The 13,974-nt window shown below is 44.7% G+C and overlaps 1 protein-coding gene across 1 annotated transcript in view; it reads right to left on the bottom strand.

Annotated features, from left to right (window-relative positions):
- COPE (coat protein complex I subunit epsilon) overlaps nt 1–13,974 on the bottom strand; it is an 81,382-nt gene that overhangs the window by 59,060 nt on the left and 8,348 nt on the right. Inside the window, exon 4 of the mRNA XM_075338373.1 lies at nt 6,470–6,622. Coding sequence (XP_075194488.1) covers nt 6,470–6,622 — 153 coding nt within the window. The remainder of the gene's footprint in view (nt 1–6,469; nt 6,623–13,974) is intronic.

Genomic DNA, 13,974 nt, shown 5'->3' on the forward strand with positions numbered 1-13,974 from the left:
GTTTAGGCCGCGCCCCCAAGCCCAGTTCCTAGTGAGGAACATATAGACCAATAGTATTAGGGGAAGTCGCGGTCATGTGACCTCCGTTCAGGCCACGCCCACAGCCCTTCGTTTCACAGGCAAAAGGGGACACTTGTATATGTAAAAACAAGCAGATGTCTTTATACAGTCAGTGGTCAGGCTTGTTCCCTTAAGAGGGGATTATATGTGGATTATATATCATTTTATAAATAGATGATATTGTAATACAGTGTGGTTTTCCCAATATGTAAAGTCATAACCTTTTAGTTATGTATATACCTGGAGTCCCTTCCTTAGCATAATCTTTATGAGGGAGTTTAGATGTATAATAAAGAAAAGGGGGGTATTTCTTTTTTGGGGTATAGCTATTTTCTCTACTTAGTTTAGGTGATGATAAAAAGGACGGAGTAACACGTCCGAAAAACAACTGATCCAAAATCAATGGATACAGAATAAAAATTGGTATTTTTTAGTAGGTTCCTGACAAACAAGGACAAGTAAATAGAAGGCAAAGAGAGATAAAGAATTTATATCAAGAGATATTAGATGGTTTTTAGCTTATTAATTTTATTAAATTAAAGGCCAATCCTCCAAATGGACGGTATCATAGACACAAATGACCCTAGTCCAAACTATCATCTGAACCTACCTGACTGCGGAGGTCGGCGCCCTATCCGTCACGTCATGGCGCCCCCGCTCTACGGTGGCTCACCCTATCTGGCCTTATTTTATCCCTTTCACAGAAAGTAACTGAAAGTAAGGATCTCATTTAAGCCCATAGGGGCCTGAGTCCTTAGAGTGTAGATCCAAAATGTCTCACGCTGTAAGAGGCTCTTGTTCCAGTCCCCCCCCCCCCCCCCCCGAAAAGGGCGGGTGACAGAGTCACTGCCCATAAACGTGAGGCCTTGTGTCGCCGCCATGTACTTGGTTAATGTGCTTGGACAAGGGGGTATCTCGTTTATTAGCTATATCCCGCAGATGTTCTCCAACCCTGCGCCGTAGCTCTCGTTTCGTTTTTCCCACGATTTGACAAGGCAAGAACAGGTGGCTTTGTAAATTACCCCAGATGTACGGCAATTGATGAATGACCTAACTGAGTATGTTTTACCCGTTTTATGACTCTGAAAGTCCTTTCCAGTTTTTATGACGGGGCAGGCAATACACCCACTACACCTAAAAGAGCCCACTATTCCATGCTCTAGCCATGTGGTTTTTTTTGGTGGATTGAAGTGGCTGTGGACTAATCTATCTTGTAGTAATCTGTTACGTCGATACGTACACTGTGGATGCCCCCCTATCAGGTCCCCAATATCTAGATCCATTTGAAGGATTGGCCAGTGTCTTTTCAGAATGGAATGTAGCGCCTTTGATCCATTACTATATGTAGTAATAAATCTGATTTTATTATCGTCAGGTCGCAAAGGAGAGGGGACCAGAAGGCTTGTTCTATCCTTTGCACATGCTTCTTGATATGCCGTTTTTAAGATCTTATCCGGGTACCCCCTTTCCCTAAATCGTTTTCTTAGATCAGCAGCCTGCTCCCGGAACTCACGGTCCGTGGAGCAGTTGCGTCTAAGTCTGAAGTATTGTCCTTTTGGGATCCCTCTCTTTTGTGGGAATGGATGACTGCTCTCCCACCGCAATAATGAGTTGGTGGCTGTAGGTTTTCTATATGTTCTCGTAGAGAGGCTCCCCAAGTCATCTCTCATGATCAAAACATCCAAAAAGGGGAGCTGGGTGGCGCTGCTCTCACTAGTGAAAAAAAGGCCGATGGTATTATCATTCAGGTATGTAACAAATGTGTTAAAACTTTCTGAGTTACCCCTCCATATTACAAAAATATCATCCAGATATCTTGACCAAAAAATTATGTTTTCAATACCTGGGGGGTCTTCATCACCAAAAATAAGTGTCTCCTCCCACCAGCCCAGGAGTAAATTTGCATATGAGGGAGCACAAGGGCTCCCCATTGCAGTACCCCTGAGCTGGTGATAGATTCGTCCGTCAAGTAGAAAATAATTTTTTGTAAGGCAGAATTCTAAAATTTGGAGGAGAAAATTGCTATGTCCCTGAAATTGACGTCCACGCATTTTAAGAAAAAATTCAGTTGCGTGTAGCCCCACTGAATGTATTATTGATGAATAAACAACTGATCCAAAATCAATGGATACAGAATAGAAATTGTTTTTTTTTTTTTTTTTTCAGAGTGATGTCTCGGCAATAGATGTTTTTTCTCATTTAGTGTGTGAAGACATTGAAAGTCTGGGTAAAAAGCAGCAATACACCGAGTTTAACACCACGCAGGAGGAAATGAAGGCCCTGAATGAACTGCAACATGACCACGACATTGTCATAAAACCCTCTGACAAGGGAGGCAATGTCGTGGTCATGGATTGGTGTAATTATAGGAATATGTGCCGGTCGCTTCTAAATGATACGGCTGGATACACCAAATTAAGTTCTGACCCCACCATGCTATTTTTGGGACAACTAAAGACAATTCTTGCAGATGGCCTTGCTAACAACTATATTAGCAAAAATGAGTATGATTTCATGTTACCATCACACCCAGTAACTGCCACCTTCTACTAACCACATGGCTAGAGCATGGAATAGTGGGCTCTTTTAGGTGTAGTGGGTGTATTGCCTGCCCCGTCATAAAAACTGGAAAGGACTTTCAGAGTCATAAAACGGGTAAAACATACTCAGTTAGGTCATTCATCAATTGCCGTACATCTGGGGTAATTTACAAAGCCACCTGTTCTTGCCTTGTCGAATACGTGGGAAAAACGAAACGAGAGCTACGGCGCAGGGTTGGAGAACATCTGCAGGATATAGCTAATAAACGAGATACCCCCTTGTCCAAGCACATTAACCAAGTACATGGCGGCGACACAAAAGGGCCTCACGTTTATGGGCATTGACTCTGTCACCCGCCCTTTTCGGGGGGGGGGGGGGGGACTGGGACAAGGGCCTCTTACAGCGTGAGACATTTTGGATCTACACTAAGGACTCAGGCCCCTATGGGCTTAAATGAGATCCTTACTTTGTTACTTTCTGTGAAAGGGATAAAATAAGGCCAGATAGGGTGAGCCACCGTAGAGCGGGGGCGCCATGACGTGACGGATAGGGCGCCGACCTCCGCAGTCAGGTAGGTTCAGATGATAGTTTGGACTAGGGTCATTTGTGTCTATGATACCGTCCATTTGGAGGATTGGCCTTTAATTTAATAAAATTAATAAGCTAAAAACCATCTAATATCTCTTGATATAAATTCTTTATCTCTCTTTGCCTTCTATTTACTTGTCCTTGTTTGTCAGGAACCTACTAAAAAATACCAATTTCTATTCTGTATCCATTGATTTTGGATCAGTTGTTTTTCGGACGTGTTACTCCGTCCTTTTTATCATCACCTAAACTAAGTAGAGAAAATAGCTATACCCCAAAAAAGAAATACCCCCCTTTTCTTTATTATACATCTAAACTCCCTCATAAAGATTATGCTAAGGAAGGAACTCCAGGTATATACATAACTAAAAGGTTATGACTTTACATATTGGGAAAACCACACTGTATTACAATATCATCTATTTATAAAATGATATATAATCCACATATAATCCCCTCTTAAGGGAACAAGCCTGACCACTGACTGTATAAAGACATCTGCTTGTTTTTACATATACAAGTGTCCCCTTTTGCCTGTGAAACGAAGGGCTGTGGGCGTGGCCTGAACGGAGGTCACATGACCGCGACTTCCCCTAATACTATTGGTCTATATGTTCCTCACTAGGAACTGGGCTTGGGGGCGCGGCCTAAACAATGACCATGTGACCGCGTCATTATGATTAGTACCCAGCATGCATTTGACCAGGAACTGACCTGAGCATGTGACCGGGACTTATGACGCGGTGGTCACATGGCAAGCAAAAATGACGCGGTGCTCTGACTCGGCGGTCATGTGACTATTGTCACATGGCGTGCGATTTTCAAAATGAGGCTATTTAGGGCCGGAAATAAAAATACCGGCGGTTCCAGCATTTTATGTGGACTCCACAAGAAGCGTAGTCCCCAGACCCGGTGTGTTATGAAGCTCACACCTGGGGCAATATAGGTCCCATGCTCCTCTAATAAGGTAACATCTGTTTATGATTTGGGGATGTATATAGCAATGATTTTACTCTACTTGAGCACCACTTAGACTGGGTATTAGCTCACTATGTCTTTTCTATACTACAGCCTCCAAATAATACTTTCCCCTGATGAATCGATAAGAGGAAACGCGTTGGGAAAAGAAAAAAAGGAGGGCATTGAGCATATTCTAGCTATTACCTTTGGGCTGAATTTACATTGAGCATCATGTCCCATCTAAGGTAATATCTATGTTATTTTTTTCTGCCAGAGAGGATGGGTGAAATATGATACCCTATTTCTGCTAGATATAAAACAGCAATTTGAGGTAAAAAACAGATATTGTGTGTAATTGCACTACCCTTTGGATAAGAGCATTTGATAATGAGGTACCATAGGAGTAATTGATATCTGACCTATCCTTCTCCAGTGAGGTTTTGAATATCTCCTGGAATTGAATACCCAATTTGTCTGTGTCCGTCTAATTTGTGTGATTTTCTTGCACGGGTGAATACTAGACCATGAGTCGATTTTAATAGACTTAATTAAAAGCTAAATTTTAACTTTATTGCCATTTGCTGTACATTGTTCTATTCCTTGGTAATAATTTTCACTAAGTAATATCTACCATTCACATATTCTCCTGAATACTGTATTTAATATACTATGCACACAGACATCAGAGGTTATATACAGAATCATACGTAATTGGTATATCATCTGATATCTGTATTTAGTCTAAAATACCATCACATATTATCATGTATATACCATCTGATGTCTGTGGTCACAGTAGATCGTGTACTGTCCATCACATATCATGTATATAACATCTGATGTCAATATTAATATTATTTATTATAGCGCAATTTATTCCATGGCGCTTTACATATGAAAAAGGATATACATAATAGGGACAAGTACAATAATCATAAACAATACAGGACATAGACTGGTACAGGAGGAGAGAGGACCCTGTCTGCGAGGGTTCACAGTATACAGGGGATAGGTGAGAATACAGTAGGTGAGGGTAGAGATGGTCGTGCGGCGCTATAGTCACAGTATATCATACACCAGTCACATATTGTCCTGTATATATATATACAGGAAATACGTGACTAGTATAATGTCTGATCGCTAGAAATATATTGCAATTTTAGGTAGCATATTCAGTTTGTAAATATATCTGATTATGGTAATAATATTATTAAAAAGTAAAAAGCTCTGAACATTGATAATGTAGTGAATTCTTCTAAAAGCAGTCGCAGTATATATATCTATAAAATGTATCAATATGGTAGTCACAGAATATCATACACCAGTCACATTCTCCTGTATACTGAATATGGTATACTATGTACATATATCAGATGATATATACAGGTAATATGTGACTGGTATAATATCTTATGTCTGTAATCACAGTATATCATATAACATCACACATTTTCATGTATTTTGTGTGTGATATACTAGACATACATCAGATGTTATATACAGGATAATATATGATTGATATCTCATATTATATTGTGACCTCAACCTAATAGTCCACTGGATGGATCTGGCAGCTTGTGCAGTATATAGATAATGAAGCCAGTATACTCCATTTCACAGAAGGAGTCTTGCTCAAAGCTTCCTTACAATGACGTATCCCATCACATCATCTATGCAACAATTCTAATAATCAGTATGAAGTATTAAACTGGCAAGCAATTTCCTTTTGTAAAAGACATATTAAAAACACGTGCGATGATATTTTTAGCAAAAAAAACAAAACCCCAAAAACATTAGAAATAACAACCATATCTAATATACGCTGATGAGTGGAGATGATTTTAAAGCATAATCTATTCTACATAAAAGAAGTGCACTTGCCCTTTAAAGATGTGACTGAATGGAGAGATGATCATTCTTGGGTATTATTGCTCCATTTAATGTCTGTGGAGATTACACAGACAGCAGAGAGTCATATCTCCCATTAAGTAATCATATATTTAACTTTCCCTATGGTGGACGAATGTTTTTAAAATCACATATGCAATTCACTTGTATTCTGTGTTTATTTGTACCATACAACTGTCTGCAAAATTATGGATCCGAACCCTAGCTTCACACTGATCAGCTGTTACTAGCTCCGCCGGCAGCTGAGCATGGACAGAAATAAAAAAAAGTGTACATGTGTAGTTATGTTCTATACTAGAAAAATTCATTCAGTCTCTATAGCAAGTTTATCAACACAATACAATACATGAGCTGGGCAACTATTCACACCAGAATACATGCCACACGTAGGGGTAAAGGGTCAGCCACCTACCACTCCAGGCTGTCCCCCTGGTGAAGAGTACGAAGGGCAGCATCCGCATTGCCATCATGGAAATAGATTGCAGCTGCCATCAACAGGAAAGTTGTGTTGGTGACATCAACACTTTTAGCCATCTTCTTATCCAGTTCAGAGACAATAGCATCCCTAGAAAAAGAAAGGATATATTAAAATAGAAAAACAGTGGAAATATCACCGCACACAAGCCCAACACCAGCTAACAGCTGTAAAGCATTATTGCGGCAAGTGAAGGACAAACCTAAAACTTCAATCAGAAATTTATCACACAGAAATGTAAAGAAATCTGTGAAAAGCTTGCAGATAGGAGACAGTCAAGGAGCAAACGTAATGAGATGGCATGCTGTGATATAGTAAAGGGTTCTTCTCGTCACAGCACATCACTAACAGACCCCCATTGTAAGAATGTGGCACAGCACAGGCTTTCCTCACACAGAGGCGGTCGTGGGCACCCCAATGCATATATTAGCCACTTTTTCCCCTAAATGACAATGGAGAGACTATTAGAAAGATAGTGTGAAAATAAAACTGTGCATTCCATCTGCCCAGAGAAGATCCTCACTGATAGATTGATTGCTTGCCTCAGATGCAGTTTACCAGATTATTAGCATGGTTTTTGGTTGTGTCCTAATCCTTCCTCATTTTGGGAGGTACAGGGAATCACTGATACTACATTTTTGGAGAGCAGCAGATATGCAAGCAAGCCACCTGAAAAGTCACCCCAAACCCTCAACATACTTTATTACTTTTAGCTAAAAGATTACTTCCCAATCTATGGTATGAAACCACCCCCGCACTTCTAAACTGATGACACAAAGTGATGTATGGACATGGAAAGGAGGATGTTGAAAAAACACAGGCAGGCACATTTTTACAAAAGTGGAAACGTTATTATAAATTTTTTTATACTGGAGGGAAAAAAAAACAAAAACAAGAAAGTAAGACCCCTATGTTATGACAAATTGTTATATTCTGGAGGATCTAAATGACAACTCCGTATTAATGCCTAACTAAAGTAAGGAGAAGAAGGGAATAAGAAGGCAATGTTATGATGGATTTTTTGAGTTTGCGTACTGAATATTAAAATCTTTCACTGATCTATTTGTATCGTTTAAAACCTGCAATAAAAAAATATATATTGCAAAAAAATAAAATAAATGAAAAATAGAACGATGGATGTATAACAAAAGAAGGGAATTTTGTTTACTTACCGTAAATTCCTTTTCTTCTAGCTCCTATTGGGAGACCCAGACAATTGGGTGTATAGCTTCTGCCTCCGGAGGCCACACAAAGTATTACACTTTAAAAAGTGTAACCCCTCCCCTCTGCCTATACACCCTCCCGTGGCTCACGGGCTCCTCAGTTTTGGTGCAAAAGCAGGAAGGAGGAAACTTATAAGTGGTCTAAGGTAAATTCAATCCGAAGGATGTTCGGAGAACTGAAACCATGAACCAAAGGAACAAATCAACATGAACAACATGTGTACACAAAAGAACAAACAGCCCGAAGGGAACAGGGGCGGGTGCTGGGTCTCCCAATAGGAGCTAGAAGAAAAGGAATTTACGGTAAGTAAACAAAATTCCCTTCTTCTTTGTCGCTCCATTGGGAGACCCAGACAATTGGGACGTCCAAAAGCAGTCCCTGGGTGGGTAAAAGAATACCCCGATAAAAAGAGCCGAAAACGGCCCCCTCTTACAGGTGGGCAACCGCCGCCTGAAGGACTCGCCTACCTAGACTGGCATCTGCCGAAGCATACAGTTAGGTCCAGAAATATTTGGACAGTGACACAATTTTCGCGAGTTGGGCTCTGCATGCTACCACATTGGATTTGAAATGAAATCTCTACAACAGAATTCAAGTGCAGATTGTAACGTTTAATTTGAAGGTTTGAACAAAAATATCTGATATAAATTGTAGGAATTGTACACATTTCTTTACAAACACTCCACATTTTAGGAGGTCAAAAGTAATTGGACAAATAAACCAAACCCAAACAAAATATTTTTATTTTCAATATTTTGTTGCGAATCCTTTGGAGGCAATCACTGCCTTAAGTCTGGAACCCATGGACATCACCAAACGCTGGGTTTCCTCCTTCTTAATGCTTTGCCAGGCCTTTACAGCCGCAACCTTCAGGTCTTGCTTGTTTGTGGGTCTTTCCGTCTTAAGTCTGGATTTGAGCAAGTGAAATGCATGCTCAATTGGGTTAAGATCTGGTGATTGACTTGGCCATTGCAGAATGTTCCACTTTTTTGCACTCATGAACTCCTGGGTAGCTTTGGCTGTATGCTTGGGGTCATTGTCCATCTGTACTATGAAGCGCCGTCCGATCAACTTTGCGGCATTTGGCTGAATCTGGGCTGAAAGTATATCCCGGTACACTTCAGAATTCCTCCGGCTACTCTTGTCTGCTGTTATGTCATCAATAAACACAAGTGACCCAGTGCCATTGAAAGCCATGCATGCCCATGCCATCACGTTGCCTCCACCATGTTTTACAGAGGGTGTGGTGTGCCTTGGATCATGTGCCGTTCCCTTTCTTCTTCAAACTTTTTTCTTCCCATCATTCTGGTACAGGTTGATCTTTGTCTCATCTGTCCATAGAATACTTTTCCAGAACTGAGCTGGCTTCATGAGGTGTTTTTCAGCAAATTTAACTCTGGCCTGTCTATTTTTGGAATTGATGAATGGTTTGCATCTAGATGTGAACCCTTTGTATTTACTTTCATGGAGTCTTCTCTTTACTGTTGACTTAGAGACAGATACACCTACTTCACTGAGAGTGTTCTGGACTTCAGTTGATGTTGTGAACGGGTTCTTCTTCACCAAAGAAAGTATGCGGCGATCATCCACCACTGTTGTCATCCATGGACGCCCAGGCCTTTTTGAGTTCCCAAGCTCACCAGTCAATTCCTTTTTTCTCAGAATGTACCGACTGTTGATTTTGCTACTCCAAGCATGTCTGCTATCTCTCTGATGGATTTTTTCTTTTTTTTCAGCCTCAGGATGTTCTGCTTCACCTCAATTGAGAGTTCCTTAGACTGCATGTTGTCTGGTCACAGCAACAGCTTCCAAATGCAAAACCACACACCTGTAATCAACCCCATACCTTTTAATTACTTTATTGATTACAGGTTAATGAGGGAGACGCCTGCAGAGTTAAGGCCCCGTCACACTAAGCAACATCGCTAGCAACATCGCTGGTAACGAACAACTTTTGTGACGTTGCTAGCGATGTTGCTGTGTGTGACATCCAGCAACAACCTGGCCCCTGCTGTGAGGTCGTTGGTTGTTGCTGAATGTCCTGGGCCATTTTTTAGTTGTTGCTGTCCTGCTGTGAAGCACAGATCGCTGTGTGTGACAGCGAGACAGCAACAACTAATGTGCAGTGAGCAGGGAGCCAGCTTCTGCTGAGGCTGGTAACTAATGTAAACATCGGGTAACCAAGAAGCCCTGTCCTTGGTTACCCGATATTTACCTTTGATACCAGCCTCCGCCGCTCTCACTGTCAGTGCCGGCTCCTGCTCTGTGCACATGTAGCTGCAGCACACATCAGGTAATTAACCCGATGTGTGCTGTAACTAGGAGAGCAAGGAGCCAGCACTAAGCAGTGTGCGCTGCTCCCTGCTCTGTGCACATTTAGCTGCAGCACACATCAGGCAATTAACCCGATGTGTGCTGTAACTAGGAGAGCAAGGAGCCAGCGCTAAGCATTGTGCGCTGCTCCCTGCTCTGTGCACATTTAGCTGCAGCACACATCGGGTTAATTAACCTGATGTGTGCTGTAACTAGGAGACTGGGGGCTGGTCACTGGTTGCTGGTGAGCTCACCAGCAACTCGTGTAGCCACGCTCCAGCGATCCCTGCCAGGTCAGGTTTGCTGGTGGGATCGCTGGAGCGTCGCAGTGTGACAGCTCACCAGCAACCTCCTAGCAACTTACCAGCGATCCCTATCGTTGTTGGGATCGCTGGTAAGTTGCTTAGTGTGACTGGACCTTTAATTGCAGCCCTTAGAGTCCCTTGTCCAATTACTTTTGGTCCCTTGAAAAAGAGGAGGCTATGCATTACAGAGCTATGATTCCTAAACCCTTTCTCCAATTTGGATGTGAAAACTCTCATATTGCAGCTGGGAGTGTGCACTTTCAGCCCATATTATATATATAATTGTATTTCTGAACAGGTTTTTGTAAACAGCTAAAATAACAAAACTTGTGTCACTGTCCAAATATTTCTGGACCTAACTGTAGGTATGCACCTGATAGTGTTTTGTGAAAGTGTGCAGACTAGACCAGGTAGCCGCCTGACACACCTGCTGAGCCGTAGCCCGGTGCCGCAATGCCCAGGACGCACCCACGGCTCTGGTAGAATGCGCTTTCAGCCCTGAAGGAATCGGAAGCCCCGAAGAACGGTAGGCTTCAAAAATCGGTTCCTTGATCCACCGAGCCAAGGTTGACCTGGAAGCCTGCGAACCCTTACGCTGGCCAGCGACAAGGACAAAGAGCGCATCAGAACGGCGCAGTGGCGCCGTGCGAGACACGTAGAGCCAGAGTGCTCTCACTAGATCTAACAAGTGCAAATCCTTTTCACATTGGTGAACTGGATGAGGGCAAAATGAAGGTAAGGAGATATCCTGATTGAGATGAAAAGGGGATACCACCTTAGGGAGGAATTCCGGGACCGGACGCAGAACCACCTTATCCTGGTGAAAAACCAGGAAGGGGGCTTTGCATGACAGCGCTGCAAGCTCCTACACTCTACGGAGCGATGTAACTGCCACTAGAAAAGCCACCTTCTGCGAAAGACGTGATAGAGAGACATCTCGCAGCGGCTCGAAAGGTGGTTTCTGAAGAGCCCTTAGAACCCTGTTAAGATCCCAGGGTTCCAGCGGCCGCTTGTAAGGTGGGACTATGTGGCAAACTCCCTGCAGGAACGTGCGGACCTGCGGAAGCCTGGCTAGACGTTTTTGAAAAAACACGGAAAGCGCCGATACTTGTCCCTTGAGAGAGCCGAGAGACAAACCCTTGTCCATTCCAGATTGAAGGAAGGAAAGAAAAGTGGGTAAGGCAAACGGCCAGGGGGTAAAACCCTTATCAGAGCACCAGGATAAGAAGATCCTCCAAGCCCTGTGATAGATCTTGGCGGACGTTGGTTTCCTGGCCTGTCTCATAGTGGCAATGACATCTTGAGATAACCCTGAGGACGCTAGGAGCCAGGACTCAATGGCCACACAGTCAGGTTGAGGGCGGCAGAATTCAGATGGAAAAATGGCCCTTGAGACAGCAAGTCTGGTCGGTCTGGGAGTGTCCACGGTTGACCCACCGTGAGGTGCCACAGATCCGGGTACCACGACCTCCTCGGCCAGTCTGGGGCGACGAGGATGGCGCGGCGGCAGTCGGACCTGATCTTGCGTAACACTCTGGGCAGCATTGCCAGAGGAGGAAATACATAAGGCAGTCGAAACTGCGACCAATCCTGAACTAATGCGTCAGCCGCCAGAGCTCTGTGATCCTGAGACCGTGCCATGAATGCCGGGACTTTGTTGTTGTGCCGAGACGCCATGAGATCGACGTCCGGCGTTCCCCAGCGGCAACAGATCTCTTGAAACACGTCCGGGTGAAGAGACCATTCCCCTGCATCCATGCCCTGGCGACTGAGAAAGTCTGCTTCCCAGTTTTCTACGCCCGGGATGTGAACTGCGGAGATGGTGGAGGCTGTGGTCTCCGCCCACAGCAGAATCCGCCGAACTTCTTGGAAGGCTTGACGGCTGCGCGTGCCGCCCTGGTGGTTGATGTACGCGACCGCCGTGGCGTTGTCCGACTGTATGCGGATCTGCCTGACCTCCAGCCACCGATGGAACGCCTTTAGGGCTAGATACACTGCCCTTATCTCCAGAACATTGATCTGAAGGGAGGACTCTGTCGGAGTCCAGGTTCCCTGAGCCCTGTGGTGGAGAAAAAACGCTCCCCACCCTGACAGACTCGCGTCCATCGTGACCACAGCCCAGGATGGGGGCAGGAAGGATTTTCCCTTCGACAGAGAAGTGGGAAGAAGCCACCACTGAAGAGAGGTTTTGGCTGCCAGAGAAAGAGAGACGTTCCTGTCTAGGGACGACGACCTCCTGTCCCATTTGCGGAGAATGTCCCATTGGAGTGGACGCAGATGAAACTGCGCAAAAGGGACTGCCTCCATTGCTGCCACCATCTTCCCCAGGAAGTGCATAAGGCGTCTCAAAGGGTGTGACTGGGCCCGAAGAAGAGAGTGCACCCCTGTCTGCAGCGAACGCTGTTTGTCCAGCGGTAGCTTGACTATCGCTGAGAGAGTATGAAACTCCATCCCGAGGTAAGTCAGTGATTGGGTCGGAGTCAATTTTGACTTTGGGAAATTGATGATCCACCCGAACCTCTGGAGAGTCTCCAGAGCAACGGTCAGGCTGTGTTGACATGCCACCCGGGAGGGTGCCTTGACTAGGAGATCGTCTAAGTAAGGGATCACCGAGTGGCCCTGAGAGTGTAGGACTGCCACAACGGATGCCATGACCTTGGTGAAGACCCGTGGGGCTGTCGCCAGGCCGAAAGGCAGTGCCACAAACTGAAGGTGTTCGTCCCCGATGGCGAAACGCAGGAAGCGTTGATGCTCTGGTGCGATAGGCACATGGAGATAAGCATCCCTGATGTCGATTGATGCTAGGAAGTCTCCTTGGGACATCGAAGCGATGACAGAGCGGAGAGATTCCATGCAAAACCGTCTGGTTCTCACATGTCTGTTGAGCAGTTTGAGGTCCAAAACGGGATGGAATGATCCGTCCTTTTTTGGCACCACGAACAAGTTGGAGTAAAAACCGCGACCACGTTCCTGAAGGGGAACGGGGATCACAACTCCTTCTGTCTTCAGAGTGTTCACCGCCTGAAAAAGCGCATCGGTTCGCTCGGGGGCGGAGATGTTCTGAAGAAACGAGTCGGAGGACGAGAGCTGAACTCTATCCTGTAACCGTGAGACAGAATGTCTCTCACCCATCGGTCTTGGACATGTGGCCACCAGGCGTCGCCAAAGCGGGAGAGCCTGCCACCGACCGAGGATGCGGTTTGGGGAGGCCGAAAGTCATGAGGAGGCCGCCTTGGAGACGGTGCCTCCGGCGGTCTTTGGAGGACGTGACTTAGACCGCCATGCAGAAGAGTTCCTCTGGCTCTTCTGTGGCCTGTTGGACGAGGAGGATTGGGATCTGGCTGAGGGCAGAAAGGACCGAAACCTCGCTTGAATTTTCCGTTGCTGAGGTCTGTTTGGTTTGGACTGGGGTAAGGACGAGTCCTTTCCCTTGGATTGCTTAATAATTTCATCCAATTGCTCGCCAAACAATCGGTCGCCAGAAAATGGCAAACCGGTTAAGAACTTCTTGGAAACAGAGTCTGCCTTCCATTCGCGTAGCCACATGGCCCTGCGGACTGCCACCGAATTGGCGGATGCTACCGCTGTACGGCTAGCAGA

Source organism: Anomaloglossus baeobatrachus, chromosome 1 (genome assembly GCF_048569485.1).
Source record: "Anomaloglossus baeobatrachus isolate aAnoBae1 chromosome 1, aAnoBae1.hap1, whole genome shotgun sequence".
Lineage (NCBI taxonomy): Eukaryota > Metazoa > Chordata > Amphibia > Anura > Aromobatidae > Anomaloglossus > Anomaloglossus baeobatrachus.